This window comes from Gopherus evgoodei, chromosome 1 (genome assembly GCF_007399415.2).
Source record: "Gopherus evgoodei ecotype Sinaloan lineage chromosome 1, rGopEvg1_v1.p, whole genome shotgun sequence".
NCBI lineage: Eukaryota > Metazoa > Chordata > Testudines > Testudinidae > Gopherus > Gopherus evgoodei.
Window position 1 is genome coordinate 43,222,693 of NC_044322.1, and position 17,703 is coordinate 43,240,395.

At 37.4% G+C, this 17,703-nt stretch overlaps 1 protein-coding gene across 1 annotated transcript in view; it reads right to left on the bottom strand.

Annotated features, from left to right (window-relative positions):
• The window catches only part of UBL3 (ubiquitin like 3), a 63,792-nt gene that overhangs the window by 4,401 nt on the left and 41,688 nt on the right, over positions 1-17,703 (bottom strand). Inside the window, exons 2-3 of the mRNA XM_030562858.1 lie at positions 9,331-9,439; positions 3,909-3,995 (exon numbers count right to left, since the gene is read on the bottom strand). Of these exons, the coding sequence (XP_030418718.1) occupies positions 3,909-3,995; positions 9,331-9,439 (196 nt within the window). The remainder of the gene's footprint in view (positions 1-3,908; positions 3,996-9,330; positions 9,440-17,703) is intronic.

Here is a 17,703-nt window from a genome sequence, read left to right on the forward strand (position 1 = left end):
ATCACATTAGGGAAACGTCACCTAAACTCAAAAGGACACTAGAGGAGACTATGCTCTGATTAGTGAGCTGTGGAGCTTGATTATTCACAGTAATCAAGCAAAAGTGTGCTAATATTTCAATTAATGCAGAGGTGGGCAAACTACAGCCCACGGATCATCTTGCCCAGCCTCCGAGCTCCTGGCCCAGGAGGCTAGCCCCGGCCCCTCCCCAACAGCTCAGCTCGCTCACTCCGCCACCGGGACAATGCTCTGGGCAGTAGGGCCATGAGCTCCTGGAGCAGCGCAGCTGCAGAGCCCGGCCAGACCCAGTCTCTGTGGTGCGTGCTGGTGGCGGCGTGGCTCGGCTCCAATCAGGTGGCATGGCTGTAGCTCCGCCAGCCACCGGTGCTCGAGGCAGAGCAGTAAGCGGGCATGGATCAGGGGGGATTGGACAGAGGGCAGGGGAGTTCGGGGTAGTGGTCAGGGGGCAGGAGTGTGGATAGGGGTCGGGGGGAACAGGAGGCTGAATGGGGGCAGGGGTCCCGGGAGGGTGTCAGTCAGGAAGGATGTGGGGGGTTGGATGGGGCAGGGGTCCTGGGGGCAATCAGGAATGAGAGGAGGGGTTAGATGGGGTAGCGGGGGTTCAGGTGCGGTCAGCGGACAAGGAGCGGGTGTGTGTGGATGGGGCAGGAGTCCCCGGGGGGGGGGGGAACAGATAGGAGGTGGGGGACAGGCCACAACCCCCCTCCCCTAACCGGCCCTCCATACAATTTACAAAATCCAACGCAGCCCTCAGGCCGAAAAGTTTGCTCACCTCTGAATTAATAGCTTGCATAATTTTTACACAAGTCCTTGTCAGTGGTTTCTAATATTTCCCTAGATTAGGGTACAGGAAGGGAGACAGAAGCATCTTTGGTCTATGCCCAATTCTCCTTTCCTGTTGACTTTTTTTGGTTCTTTTTTTCTTTTCCTCAATCTTTATTCTATTCTATTCATTTAGTTCTACTGTCCTGTCTCTGTTATATCCTTTCTTCTGCCTTCTCTCTCCAGTATCCTTTCTCTTGTCTTTTTTTTAAATAAAAAGAAGAAATACTAGAGTAATTCTCTACTGCTTCCTCCCAGTATCTGATTGGAGAAGGAGAACTTTCGAAATTTAGTACCTCATGACTATTTGTAAAATTAGTTCAATCACAAGCAACTAGTCTAATAATCAACTATCAGATGAAATTTGCTGGTGGCATCTGGAAAACATGCTCTCTTCACCTATCTTTTCACACACTGACTACTACTAGCAAGAGAAAATGATGGATCTGGCACTTCTTGCAACAATGACACTGCAGAGTTTAGAGACAATTTTTTTTCTATTACCATTCCCACTGACACTTTTGCTGTTTCCTCAGTCATTCTCGTATCAGCAGATACTTCAAAAGATGGGTTAACAAAGGCTGGCAGACAAGCTTAAGACTTTATTTAATTTATTTAATTTATTTATTTAGTTATTAGTTTTACGCTTCAACTTCAGTCAGTTTTTACAAGATGAAGTTTGAGTTTAGAAGTAGAAAACTGCCACACTTTGACAGAAAGAACCAACGATGATATTTAGTGTCCAAACACACAATCTGAGGGTACTGTTGCCTCTCCAATTGACAAAATGACTTTCAGTGGTGAGCAAGCCCAAACTCTAGTCAATATTCACTAACCACTTGAGACAAATGAAATGCTCTTTATAAATGTTATAATTCAGCACCCCTAAAATCCTTGGATGAAAAGCACTACAGAAATGCAAAGTATTATAACATCATGAGAAACTGCATACTGGACTAAACATTAAAGTTACTATTTTCTTTTGTTATGGAATGTATCCATGTTGCTTTAGTACAGGTTGCATCAATATTTCTTTTCAGAAATTTATAACTCAGCTGTATAATCTTACACCAGGTTGAAATTTATTACATTATTTCATTAGTGTTGAAATAAATGTTTTAAAACAAACCTCTAAAATATAACAGAAATAAATCTTTGTAATACATGAAATATCCCTGGTGTAAAGCTGTGATGATTAAATTGCAATACATCAGTGAGCAGCAATCTGAACTAAAATTCCCTGATCCCAAGTATGCATTTAAAATCCATGAAACAGTCTTAATGTAGTAACCAAAAGTATGCTAGCTATTCTTTTTCAGCGGAACTGACTCCTGTTAGTACTGTGAAGTCCAGTCTGATCTCAGTGAAGAAAGTGAGTAACAGTGGTGCAGAGAAACACCTACAGATGAATACCAAAGAACATCTTGTATAGCCATCTTTGGCTGGAGAATGCTCATCTGAGTCTAGGCATCATGGGAGGAGAACTTGATGATGATCCAAGATTGGACTGGAGGAATGAGGCAAAGGGTGGAGAAAAAAGGCAATATCTTCACTAACACTAATAATACACTACTTCTCACACCTTCAAGAGTGGGCCACAAAATTGCACAATAGGTATTATGTATATTAACTAATTGAAGCCTAAATAAAAATTTCACAGGTAAGTGACAGTTACTGCTAAGCAGTACACAGTGAAGTTTACCATTATCTAGCCAGTATATAAAGTAGCATGGGAAAAACTGAACTATATGGAGGATAAATGGTCCAAAAGGAGATCAGCAGCCCAGGTTGTTAATGGATAAAAGAGGTTATCTGATAGCAGTATAGTAATCTATTTAGAATGAATTGGTGGCCCCAGTCCAGTTCTTAATGGAGAAGCATCCATTTCACAACTAGCACAAAATAACAACCTGGTTACCATCATCAGCAAATAGGGCAACAATTAAAGGAGAAAAATAGAATGAACTGCCCTGTCATTAGAGCTAGTCTCTCCAAGTTGGTGTTGAAGCACATTGGCAAGGCACATATGAAACTTTCCCCCGTAATATATTGCATTTGTTTTCCAGAGTCTTTATACTGTGGGATGCCAAAGACCCTAGTTTCTAACTCGTGCCACCAGAGTGAAAGAAAACACACAAAAATGATAAATACAAAGGAATAAAATCATTCCAAGTTTACCTTTAACTTCAAGACAGCTACCCCAGGGATGACTTTATATTACATTCTCCTCTCCCTATGCATTCATAATTACCAACAGCATTAACAGAAGCAATTTATTGACAGAGAGAATAGCTCACTTGTCAGATTTGGTAAGAGCAAACAGAAAAGAGATATTTTGTTTAGACATTTATTTTACTTAAAATTCATATGGTCGCCACCACCTCAAAGAAAATATTGTTAAGTACAATACATTGTACTACGTCTCTGATAAATAAAAAATAAATCTACAAAATATAACAAACCCTACAAAATATAACTAGAAAACATGACACAAGGGGGCACACTTGAGCTGTATTTCCTCACCATACAAAGTGAAGCCATTTACTTTTGTTCTCACATAACTATACAATTGTATCCTTGGGACAAAGCTAGATAGCAAAAATATTTTCCCTCATTCTAATTCACAGGATGTCTTTCTTCATTACACTAAGTTCTCTAGTATTGTTTAACCAATTATCATAATCTTTAACCATCATTTTTAATATACTTAGAGATTTCTGAAATGGTTTACAATATAAATGCAGTATACGAGAAGTGAAATAAAATCATCCTTCTTTCATCAAAAGACAATAAAGATAGCATAACTATTCCTTACACAAGAAAAGCAATTTAATTTACACAGTGATATACAACATAGTCTAACACCTGATTCTAGCAATATGGAAAAATATAAAGGTAACACAGAGTTACCATGTTATGCTGCAGCAAAACTGTGCAGAAAACCATGTTGTGACCTTGAAGTCTAGAGAGGGTTTTAGTTATGAGAATTTACTGCATTTTAAATAAATATTCACTTTGCCTGGGGAGAAAGTTGCTAAATTATACTGCCCAAGTTATTTCATTACCTCCTAGTGTCACATTGCCATGAAGAAACCGTCCTTGATAAATAAGCCGCAGAATATTTGGACTGCTGACCTGCTCTTCTTCCCAATCTGAAAAAGAAGAAAGAGGACTTTGTCAGAAACAGCCCAGCATATGCATCTTTTGTTTATTTCCCACCCATCCAAGGCAGAAAAGAAAAAACAGAACTCTTCCAGTTCAGTACTAACAAGACAGTGCGGCCTGCTGCTTAGTGGAGAGGATCTGAAGTTAAGACTCCTAAATTCTGTTCCTTATTTGCCAATTCAAACTTGGGCAATAACTATTCTTTGCCTCACTTTACTTCTGCTTGATTAATGGTTATAAGTGATATATATGGTTATAAGTTTCTATGAAAAATATTTTTAAATGGATGATAAGGAAGACACTTCCTGTCCCCATTCAGATTCAATATCCATCTGGATAATTTAGTTCCATTTTTCTTCAATTGCAGGAGATTCTCAATCTCTCTGCCCTCCAACATTCAACTGGCTTAGTTCAGCCTCAGTCCAGCACTGATAAGCAGCCACATATATAGTAGGAACACATCTGTTCTCTGATTTGAAAATCATTTAAAATCAGTAAGCAGAAGGGCTCTTCTCTGTGGCTACTGGGCAGTGTTGAATGAGGATTAGACCTAGGCAGCTGAATTTCCAGAGGGCATAATGAACTGAACATATCCTGAAATTCCTGGAGAAGCTGAATGGTAAGCATCTGACCCTCGCAGAAGAGAGACATATTGATATATTTCAGGAAATTGCTCATTGCACAGTCTGTACAGACTTATGTACCATAAATTAGCTGTAAGAATCATGTATAAGTAATGTATAAGATTAGCAAAGAGTCCTGTGGCAGCTTATAGACTAACAGACGTTTTGGAGCATGAGCTTTCGTGGGTGAATACCCACTTCATTAGATGCATGTAGTGGAAATGTCCAGAGGCAGGTGTATATATATATGCAGGCAAGCTAGAGATAATGAGATAGTTCAATCAGGGAGGATGAGGCCCTGTTCTAGCAGTTGAGGTGTGAAAACCAAGGGAGGAGAAACTGGTTCTGTAATTGGCAAGCCATTCACAGTCTTTGTTTAATCCTGAGCTGATGGTGTCAAATTTGCAGACGAACTGAAGCTCAGCAGTTTCTCTTTTGAAGTCTGGTCCTGAAGTTTTTTTGCTGCAGGATGGCCACCTTAAGGTCTGCTATAGTGTGGCCAGGGAGGTTGAAGTGTTCCCCTACAGGTTTGTGTATATTGCCATTCCTAATATCTGATTTGTGTCCGTTTATCCTTTTCCGTAGCGACTGTCCAGTTTGGCCGACGTACATAGCAGAGTGGCATTGCTGGCATATGATGGCATATATTACATTGGTGGATGAGCAGGTGAATGAACCGGTGATGGTGTGGCTGATCTGGTTAGCTCCTGTGATGGTGTCGCTGGTGTAGATATGTGGGCAGAGCAGGCATCGAGGTTTGTTGCATGGATTGGTTCCTGAGCTAGAGTTACTAATCAGATATTAGGAATGGCAATATACACAAACCTGTAGGAGAACACTTCAACCTCCCTGGCCACACTATGGCAGACCTTAAGGTGGCCATCCTGCAGCAAAAAAACTTCAGGACCAGACTTCAAAAGAGAAACTGCTGAGCTTCAGTTCGTCTGCAAATTTGACACCATCAGCTCAGGATTAAACAAAGACTGTGAATGGCTTGCCAATTACACAACCAGTTTCTCCTCCCTTGGTTTTCACATCTCAACTGCTAGAACAGGGCCTCATCCTCCCTGATTGAACTATCTCTAGCGTGCCTGCATATACACACACTTGCCCCTGGAAATTTCCACTACATGCATCTGACGAAGTGGGTATTCACCCACAAAAGCTCATGCTCCAAAACGTCTGTTAGTCTATAAGGTGCCACAGGACTCTTTGCTGCTTTTACAGATCCAGACTAACATGGCTACCCCTCTGATACTTGTATAAGATTAGATCACTTATTATTCCTGTTTAAAATTTCTGTCAATTTTCAAAACAAGTAAGCGAATCTATATTACGTTTTACGGGTAAATACTGCAAAACATTAACAAAATTATTTAATTTAAATCTGCTCTTTCAGAATGTCTTCCATTTATTTGCTGACCAGATATCTGATACCAACTGTTCACAAATCTGCTTCTGCTCTGCTCCATCTATTGCCACCTTTATATAGCAAATATGAAGAAGGGACAGGAGAAGCCAACCTGTATGTCCAGAATACACAATGGATAGCATGGGCAGAGAGGAAGAGAAAATGAAACAGGGGTGTTGGGAAAGGTATTTAAAACATTGTGGAAAGAATGTGACCAGCATCTGGTAGGAAAAGATGCAGGAAGAGAAGAGTGAAAAATGAGCTATTACAATTGATGCCTGTTCACTTTTAAAGACATCAAGCACAAGGACATATGATTAGAGGTGTACAGAGCACTACAAAGTCAGGCTGACATCAGAAACAAGTATGAGCAGAAAGCGTGCAGAAGTGGCAATATTGACTAGATGCCTTAGAGTGTTTAATTTACAAGATGTGATAAAACTAGACAACTGAAATCATCTGAAATTCATGTTTTCATTTACTACCTGTTTTAATTGTAATGCAATTCAATGAAGGGACATTGATATGCTGTCAATAGAGTAGCAAAAATGAAGTGTTACAATTATCCCGCTTGATGCAACTTTATCTATAATTTTCTGCTTAAAGATTTCACTTCTCTGACTTCCATCTGGACTGCAGTAGTAAAGTTTAGCCAATTTGTAGTACTAGAAAGATGCAATAATACAAGAGGCCAGAAGATGAAAAGTGGCAGTTTGGTATAATCATTCCTAACAACTGATCCACCATTTTATGTTTTTAATCTTTGCTCTTTGGCAGAGTCTCGAGAATTCTTCCTCTTAAACAGTCACTTGGGATACTGAATTTTCATAATGAAAACACTTCTCCCCTAGCTAAACCAATGAAAAAAAGTTCAACTGAAAAGTGTCGTAACACTTATCGGATGATCATCATAAGAGAAAATTTAATTATTCCAACAACTATACTCAGAGGATAAAGTATTTTAGAAAAGAGGGAATAAAGAGAAACTTTTCTAGGTAGGATGTCAACAATCTGTATAAGCAAATGAATCAAACTGGACATTCTCATTGGGAGTGAGGAAGTTTTTAAATCAAGAGTATTTCAACATATGCATTGGGGGAAGGGAAAAGAAGAGCTGGCTTAAGTGTACTTGCTTATAACCCTTTTAGATAATTAAATGTAGCCAGGACACTGCTTATAACCCTTTTAGATAATTAAATGTAGCCAGGACACTGTGCAACTTTCAGATATATGGCAAAATTCTGCCCTCAGCTGCAGTGATGTAAACCTAGACTATCTCCACCAAACTCCACCAAACTCAGTGAAGTTAATTTGGATCTTTATTATTGTACCTAAGAGTACAATTTTGCCGATAACTCTGAAAGACCCCAAGGCAGATTCATCTCTGCACATCTTATGGACAAATCAAATAACAAATAAAAACTTGGGGGAACAGATTCAACTTAGTCACCTCTTTAAATAATTTTAATGCATCATTCTAAGTCAGTTATAATCAAATCTTGTAAAGAACAAGAGATTATTCACATATGCTCTCTGCTTGGGAAGGCTTAAACAAGTCAATAATAAATTTCAGAGCTGCCTCCATTTTAAATAATTTCAGTTTCTGCCTCTCAAAACTAACCTAACACATGAAACGTAATTTAAAGAGATGGGGAAGAGAGATCACAATTTCAGTGACAAATCTAGGCATTGTACTTTCTCTTACAATATAAATAAGGCCATTAGCAGCTTTTTGTTCTCAAGATTTACATACACATAACAACTTGATCTGTAATCATATTCAACCTGTGAGCCATTTCTCTGGTACATGTTGCATACTATGATCACACATTAACTTTAGCAGTCGTTACTTAGGTAATATAGAATGGCTTTTTTCCTATTAAAATACGCACTTTTCTTCATTCTTTGTTATGTGTACAAGGTACAAATCTCAGTTTTAATTGCTGCTGCACAAATCTGAAGTAGTCAATTTTTGATGAAATGCTAATTAGATGCACTGACACAATAAATAAGAGTCACAAAATATAAATCCCTGATCCTGTGTTACACAGTGCCTGTTATGTGCCTTAATAACTAGGCAAAGTGCTGACTTGAAACTGCAATGTAATATACTCACAAGTAGATTTAAGGAGACAAAACAGTTGGTTCGGCCAGTACTAATTCACACAAGCACACACAAGATAAATTTTATTTTGTCTGTTGTAGTGTGCTTCTAGAACACAACTATGTACAATAGACACTGAGTTGCCATACCAAAGAGAACCATTGGTCCAGCTAGTTTGGCATAAAAAGTCTCCAACAGCTGTGTGTCTGTATCTAATACTTTAGAGGACCACAACCCTTGCATTTTGTCAACTGTGTAAAACTGCATGAGGGCAAGAAAAATTCCTTCCTAACCTTCAAAGGAGACCAGTTTAGGACCTAAGCATGCATAATTGATACTCCTATTGACATAGATAGCATGGATGCACATTATTCCTGTTCATGTGCAGTAATTTTCTAGTCCTCTTGAAACACTAAGTTAATGGCTCCCAATGACTTCCAGTACCAGAGAATGTCTAAGTATTTTCTTTCATCAAATTTAACATCATTTCTCAGTTTTGGCTAGTGTTTTGGATTGTGGGACAGGGAGACAGATTGCCTGATCAGTTTTTGTTGAACTATTCATTATTTTACTTATACACACGCACGCCCCATCTCAGATTGCACTTCCATTTTCCAAAATAAATACTCCCAAAATAATTTAAAAAATATCTTCATATTTAAATATGTTCCCCACTTCCCTCATCTTTCAAAGTCTTTTACAATTGCCTTTTATCATCTTTTTTCTGGACATTACTGTACTTTTGTAGGTTGTTTCTGAGGCAAAGCAATCAAAAATACAAAATATTTGAGGTTCAGTTTTGCTATTTCATTCACATAAAATGGCATATTTTCCTTACTCATCCTTCGACAAAGGGTATAATATCTAACACCCGCCAGGATCACTCTGCAGTTATTAGATTTGTACCAAGTCTGTCTAGAAAAAAAAATCAAAATGAGGAAAAAGCAGTACGTAGGGCACAATGAATATGAGAAGTAGCCTCAGAAGTAAGCCGGATAATGGACTATACTTCAACATCTCAAATTTTGTACCACTTAAAACAGAAGAGAAAATATATCTATATAAACTTCCATTTGAATATGAGGAACAATGATAAAATTATTAACATTTCAGTCTTAAGTACAGAAGAGTAAACAGTTTTAACTGGACAGTTAGCAGCTAAAGGACACACAAAAACGACTCACCCATAGGCCAGTTGTCATACACATGTTTTGCAATATCTGCAGCAGAATCATTTGGTGAAAATAAGAACTCTTTCGTTTTCCCACTTACCAAGATGAGGCGCAAATTTATCTGTAAAGAAAATGGAACATTAGGAAGATTTGCTAAAATACAAATACACTATTTAATCAAAAGGTTATTTAAATTGCTACAGTTATTCACTGGTTTTAGCAACTAATCAGTCCAAATTAGTCTGGAAAAAAAATCACAACAGATTAAACAGAAAATACTAAATACAGACAACCATATTTCAAGTACCTTTGCATCAACCAAAAAAGGTGGACAGAAGGGAATTTTCCCATAGATGGGCCAAAAAGATGACAATTATACTATTAAAATGTGTCATGTCTATTAAGGCTCTTTAATTTGATTACAATATATGCAAATGCTTTTTATTAGTTAACAGTACCATCAAGCAGTTTTTCAAGGAACAAACAAGTTCAGTAAAAAACATTGCTAAATGCTAAGAATTCATCTTCTTTTGACCTTATACTTAACAGAAGGAGGGAAAATAAAAATAATGTCTACTTCCTTAACATATGCAAATTTAAAAATATGAAATTCGGCTTCTAAAAATTAAACCCTAGACTAACTCCAAACCTGTCGTCTGTATATTTGCTACCTTGACTGTCAGACCTGACTTTACCATATGGCGAGGGTGACTAGATGTCCCATTTTAAAAAGGGACAGTCCCATTTTGGGGGACTTTGTCTTATACAGGCGTCTGTTACTCCCCACCCCCATCCCGTTTTTTTCACAGTTGCTATTTGGTAACCCTACGCATTGACCCACTACAGAATATTAGAAAGTCAAACAGCCTCCGGCCAGTGCCCTGTACATTTTAGGACATGGCATCTTCTGTTGATCTCTCTAACTTGCAACTTTACTTTTGTCCCATGGAGAATAAGATCCTGACTCCATGAAGCGTTAAAGACACCATAATTTTTCTCTTAGATGTCTCAAACAGTAACTCCAGATATTGGCATCTTCAGTTATTATTTCCTCCCTTTCTGTTTGAGAGTTACTAACGGACTGAATCAAGACATTCCATCCCTACAGGACCCAGCCCACAGACCAAAAAATGACAGAAAGACACCCTAATGGGTCTCAAAATGGTCCTGCTTACAGCAATATTAGTAGTAGCTAAATGACTGTCAAAGCCTAAATTTCCATCCTCACTCCCTCACCATCTACCATTCTGTCCCAAGTAATAGAACATAGTGATAACCACAGGGCTAACCTCTGCAGCACACTTGGGTGCTGCTAGAAAAACTGCCTTCAGATATATGATTCCCCTTGCCACTTCTCATCCCTTGCTATATAAGACAATGAGTATTTAGTATAACAATAAAAAGTGAGGCTTTACTGGATTTTGACCTGTATTCAACAGGTTTTTTTTCCCATTTGCTATATTACTCACAAATAGGAGCTTGAACAGAGATTCAGCTTGAAAGTTCTACAGGACATGATATTTCTATCTGTTTTTTCTTTGTCTGAAATTCACTTAGGAATCCAGTAAGGGGGGAAATAGGCTACTGTACAAATGAAGTGGTTATTCTCTTTCTTAAACTCCTGACTGTCATAATGGCAGAGATCTTGTTTTTTGACTGCAGTCCAAATGTCAACTTTTTTTTTTTTGGTGCATAAAGCCCCTAAATAATGTTATGGTATACCAGAACATGTATTATTGCTTGCATTGTTCTGTACAGCACAGATAAAGTCAAAGAAGATGCAAGGCAGGAAGGGGCAGGAGTTTTAGAAAAGTTACTTAAACAGGGAAGATTCTTCAAATGCTCAGACCAACTCCAAACAAAAAAAAATAAGAACAATCATAATGAGAAAATAAAAGAAGATTTCCACATAGGCTGTTGACAGACACATATTACAGCATATGCAAGAATTGTTTGAATAGTATGTGTTTGGAGATATTCAGTGCCAAAGAAAAACTTCTAAACCTACAGTGCTAGATGGATCTAACTGTTTCAATAAATAGTCTGTGCTATATTTTAATAACTACTGTCTCTACTGTCACTGAATTGCCAAACAATCCAGAAGGTTGAGAAAGGATCACATAATCTAGAATAGTTACATGACTACTTTTTTAGGTGCTGAATAGTCTTGTCACCAAACACTGACGTCTAGCACTCCCAAAGACCGATGAGCTAAAACAGACAGAGCAATGTCTAAGGCAATAGTCCTTGTATTAATCAGAGAACTTATTCCCCACTCAGTACACGGGGATGGCATATTTCCTTGTTTTCTGTTTCTTAGGCTTGTCAGGCTCACTACAGTAAACAAAAATTACATAAAAATAGTGTGAAAATGTAAGTAAAATTAAAGTAACTGTAACATTTCTGTAAGGACCTAATGCTGTCCCTAACCAGCCCTCTGAGTAAATATACAATTTAAAATGAAGAGGAGCAACAGAAATAAAAAATGGAGTAAAAATGTTCATTGACATTTATCCTATGTGGCTGACTCCATTACTGCTGAAGTTCTGCTATTGTCTCAAAGGTTCACATGATCCTGTGATCCAACATCAAGATGCTTCAGGAAAAGCTAACACATTTTTGAAGAGTATACTGTAACTATATGTAAACTAGGGTTTTTTATTTTTGTTTCAAAATGTGACCATTACTGAATATTAGCAAAAGCCTGAAGCAAATCTCTAAAATACTTAATCAGATGTTATGTCAAGTTATGCAGGAAACAAATGCTCTAATAAATGGTTAAATATTTTCTTATTTATAGCACTGTAGACTATAGTCATATTTAGTGTGTGTGCTTGTCTAAATTTTAAATCTTCTCTTGAAGGAATCTTACTGTTCATGGTGGTGTGACAGTCCCATGAGGTCTGAATCTGAAAGTTTAGTCTTTAAAATCTCCTTGAGGCACCATGAACTGTTAAAGGCATTCAATTGCTACGCTACTTACCCTGCAAAACTCTCCGACTAAGAAGATCTTTTTAAACATACTATTGCAAATTTGTGAGTGTGAATGCATGTAGTAGGGGAGAGCCTGGGTAATGGAAGAGTTATCTAATATACAAGTAGCTAATTTTAAACTCCTAAGGTTATACAATGATTCAGATGCCAGTTGTAGAATACATCATATCTCATCATTTGAAATGCTGCAATGGAATTAAAATGTGTCCCAGATGATTACCAAAAAGAGTTTATTTTTCTTCCTTCTTCCTAAGGAGGTCCTATACTTGTTATGCCTTCTGTGCTTTTCATGATCGTGGCTGGTTTTTTCCTCCATAGGGGATAAGATACAATGAGTCTTATGATCCTTTTTATGAAGGATACAGAAGATAGGTTCTACCCTCTTGCTGTGGGCAAGACAACCCAGAGTCTTTGCTGTGAATTTTAAAATTCAAGTTTCTGTGTTGTAGTAATAACTGAAATGTTATTGATGAAAGGTGAAAAGAGCCAGCGATGCTAGAAGTAATATTTAGTGGCAATTCCAGACTATGTCCACTCTGGCTGATTCTTGCAGAATCAAATTATGAACATTACGGTTGAGAATTTTAAGCATATAAAGAGTTATCTTTCATATCCCTCATTTCTTGGAGGTTTAAAATGTTTTTAGGAACATTTTAAATGTGGGGAAGGAAGTGGCTTGATGAACAAATTTCTTCACTGTAAGCATGTTTACTGGGTGAAAATGTCAGCCATTTTTGAAAAACAGGCTATACAACTGTTTGAATACTACAGATTCCCTAGAGTTTTATTTTCTGGCCCAAGATAGGATTCTGCAACACAAGAATACTGTAAACCGTTGTAAATAGCAAGAAGTGAGCAACGTAAATTACAGTAATTCCATCCTATTCTATTAATTTAGATATTGATATTATCCATTTTTATATTACAGTGATGACTGGAGGCTTCCAATCAGGAAAAACAGACCTTCATAAAGCTATATGCTATACAAACAGTGTCAGTACCTGTCCTTAAGAATAGAGTCTATGATATATCAGAGGGGTAGTTGTGTTAATCTGCATCCACAAAAACAACAAGGAGTCTAGTAACACCTTAAAGACTAACGGATATATTTGGGCATAAGCTTTCATGGCTAAAAAACCCACTTCTTCAGATGCATGGAGTGGGTTTTTTACCCACGAAAGCTTATGCCCAAATAAATGTTAGTCTTTAAGGTGCCACCAGACTCCTCACTGTCTTTGAGTCTATGCTGAGGTCTCTGAGATAACTTGGGTTGGGGGCTTTATTTTTCCACAAAGTATGCAAAATTTACAAAATTGTGAGAAGAACACTTCTTCTCTGTCATGCACAGGAACTATGTTTAAATGAAAAACTTATTGGGCCAAAGGAGTAAAGAGGGTGGCAAACGGCATATAAAAACACACAGATTTAAGTTTCCCTTTTTGCAGTCTGATATATTTAGTTCCTGATTCATTTTCATAATTAATGTTTTAAAAGAGAGAGATGAACTCCAAACCTCAAAGTGAAATCTGGGGCTGCTAAAGATTCAGTATATCACCAGCCAAGAAAAAAGCCTCTCTGTCTCTAGGTCCACATCACCATGCAATCAAACTTTACTTATCAGTGTCAGATTTGCTTAACCGAGATTTAAAGGAGCTGAAAAATCAAACTGGTGGCTTGAAGAGAAAGCTTGGATCAATGCTAAGGTTCTTGGAACACAGGCTAAAAAATGAGGTCCCCTTCCTCCACCAAAAATTATGAAGATTGCATTGTTTTTCTGAGTATGCCATGGCTCTTTTTTGTTTGTTTTTTAAGGGTTGGAAGGGACCTTAGGAGGTCATCTAGTCCAACCCCCTGCTCAAAGTAGGACCAATCCCCAGAAAGATTTTTGCCCCACATCCCTAAATAGCCCCCTCAAAGATTGAACTCACAACCCTGGGTTTAGCAGGATAATGCTCAAACCACTCAGCTATCCCTCCTTGCCCCTTTTGTATCTCTGGGACGTCCTAGCAGGCAACACAAACACATACCTCTCAAATATTTTTTAAAGCGACACACAATCATTCTAGTTTTTCAGGATCAGGAATACTATTTTACAGTATTCTGCTGTTCAGAGATCTCAAACTAATTATGACTGTATGTTTAAAACAAACCATTTTATCTTTATAATGTTTCATTATTCAGAAGCATGCTCTTCTTTATACTGCTATGAATAAAATAAGAACTAAACCAGAATGTAATTTTACACAGGATCATTTCATCCCAAAGGAACCCAGAGCACTTTACAAACTTTATATACTACTTAATAAAATAGATAAAACCCCTAATTAAAAAGATCTACCACATAAAATACATCCACATGACATTATAAAATTTATTTTAATAACCTTTCCAATATTGGTTGCTCTATTTATTGCAAAATAACTGAGTGCAAGAAATGGCTTTGGAGAACTTTCACTTTTAAGTAAACTTTGAATAACTATTTTACATTTCCTAAAAGGAACTACCACTGTGATATTTTTTACCTAAGACTTCTATAGCCAAGAGATTAGAGGAAGAAAAGTTAGTCCCTGTGTACTCAGTTTGTTTACTCTGGTGCAGATAGCTTGACTGTTTCTACAATGTAGTTAGGCTCGGCAGAATTCAATTTTTATTTTTTTATAATTTTGACTGATATCAACGTGCATTTTAAGCAATTTTTATTTTTATTTATTTAAATGTTCACAGTTGTGGGAAATTATGGGGGGTGTGTGTCAAACTATATAGTTATTTAATGGCTGTCAAGGAGATTCAAAAAGTTAAAGTTTATAGCCATTAAAACACGAACTGTCAATATCACATGTGAAAATATAAAAGTAAATATCATTAAAATCAAACAAAATTTTTCAAGCAGCATTTTTCTTACTTTTCTTATCTGTAAATTTATAATATTATTGATGGAAACATTTTTGTTTGTATATGTATAGTGAAATCAACATTTACCAACATTTAATGATAAAAATCTAATCCTTCCAACTTTAAATATAGTCAGTTTCCCTAAGTATCTACAGGTCTTTCCCACAACACAAAAGAAACTCAGTTTTTTAAAAAAATAGGAAAACATGGTCCTAAACCTGTCCTGAGAACCATGCAGTCATACACATGTCCACACAGAGCCCCTACTGAAGTTAAAGAGGGTCCACCTGCTTGCTTCTCAGTGCAGGATTGGGGCCTATGAGCTGTGACTGAGCTGGTTCTCTCAGGGACAAGCATAGTCCCTGAAATAACAGGGGGGTGGAGGGAGATGACTCTCTTTCAAGCTGACTGCCATTTTAATAGTTACCATATCACATGTGTTACAAATGCTACTCCATTAACGCTATGTTTTGAAGATGTATATTATAAGTTGACTTTACATAGCACTTTTGGAAATCACTAAGCTCTGCCCATAAAATGGCACTGTTTCTACAGCAAATTCGTTATTTTGAAGAAAAGGAAGATGAACAACGGACAAAGATCAAAGAAAGTGTGACAAACAAATTAATGTGATAATATGGAACACTATAAAGTTTTATTGCCACTCATTTGATAGCCCTGCATAACTCACCTGTAACTACACCACTTTTTAAAAAGTTGGTCATCCCAAGCATGAGGCCATAAAAACTTTATAGTATGCAACGCATCACACCCTAGATTTATATGAACTTTGTGACTATTTTTATAACAGGAGCACTGATCACTTAATAGGGAAACAAATAGTTTTAAAGAAAAACAGACTTGTTTTGTATGTATTATTGGCCCCTTGAAGTGAGGAATTATAGGAAGTCTTTGTACAGGTAAGGCAGTCTCAATATACATTAGCAAAGTTTGGAGAAGCAAGTGAGGGGACAGAGATAAAATCCAAATAAAGGGATACGATTTTCTTTGCTGGGGGGAAGTCCACCCTTGCTGGTAAAATATAAACACTGAACTCAAAGTATAGCTATAGTATCAATGGCTGTTTCTATGACACCCATCCATTCTCTCACTCCTGCTCAAACACCATAAAAGCAAAGGCAGTATTTTACTACATAACTCTGGAGCTTATAAGAGGATAACATTATTTTCTGAGTGGGAAGAGCTGGGAAACACTAAGCTTCAATCAAACTCATGGGAATATTGTTGTAGATAATGAGCCAATAGTAAAGCACAATGGGTCCAATCACAGTTGACAAGAAAAGCCTTGCTCAACCTAGACAATTACTGGTGCACAAGAGAGAGCATATAGAAAGGTCCTCATGTGCACTAGGAAAAGGTGGGAGTGAAATGTCAAAGTCTGGGCTTCCTGCTGAGAGATGGAAGGAAATGAAGCAGAGAACACTGAAGACGGGGGAAGTGTGTGTGTAAGGGAGCTGGACTTGGAGACATCAGGAACTCTAAAGCCTGAATCAAGAAGTCAGTGCGATCATGGGCAAAGATGAATACAAGCTTCCTGATGTAAATCCTGACACAGTTGAAATTAAGGGCAAAATTCTATCAACTTCAATGGGACCAGAATTTGGCTCTTCAACTGAAAATCAAAACACAAGGGTGTCACTAAAACACACAATATGAAACTGAACATTTCATATCTGTGTTATTAACTGGCAATGAAGTCAGCATATTTAGGACTGTAAATGACATATGGTCATGTGATCTCATTTGATCCAATACACTAATTTTTCAGCATATTAAGACAGACAATGCTCATTCAGCAATACTGCATTTACTGTGAATACTAATTTCTCTGAACCAATTTAAGAATGTCAGTTGTGCATTGCCTAGGGAGTAAGTTAATATATTTAAATTTATTTAAAATGGATTAAAATGAATAAAAATGGTTTTAAAAATAAACAATATACACAGGAGCTCTCAGTTTTCCAAAATTTACTTTGGCCACAGAAAACCAATTGCTCACCCCAGGATTCTCCCATGAGCCTAGGTTACATTAGGAACAGAGCAGGAACAGAGGAGCATTTCCAGGTTAAAGTATTTTTTTTTTCAAATTATGAATGACATGTTTTACTACCAAAAGAGAAACAAAGATAGTGCAAGTATTTTAGAAGCTTCCTTGAAAGGTCTTAAGATATGGGGAGGGTGGAAGAGAGTTTCTTCATTCTGACCAATTTGTTTTTTAAAATATATAATTATTTTGTTTGTTTTTTCATGGAGATGGAGTCCCACATATTAATGCATATGGACTAATGTCATGGTTACTCTCTCATCAGCTCTCCTTCTGAAAGCTATTAAAACTGTTCCCTGTTTGTGCCCAAAGAAGTGGATGGTCACAAGAGAATGCCAACATGCTCCCATCTAGGGTGGCAAGGGAAGGAGGGACAAGCCTATGGCCAAAATACTGAACCTATATATGGTAATGCAGCCATTAATCCAGCTCAA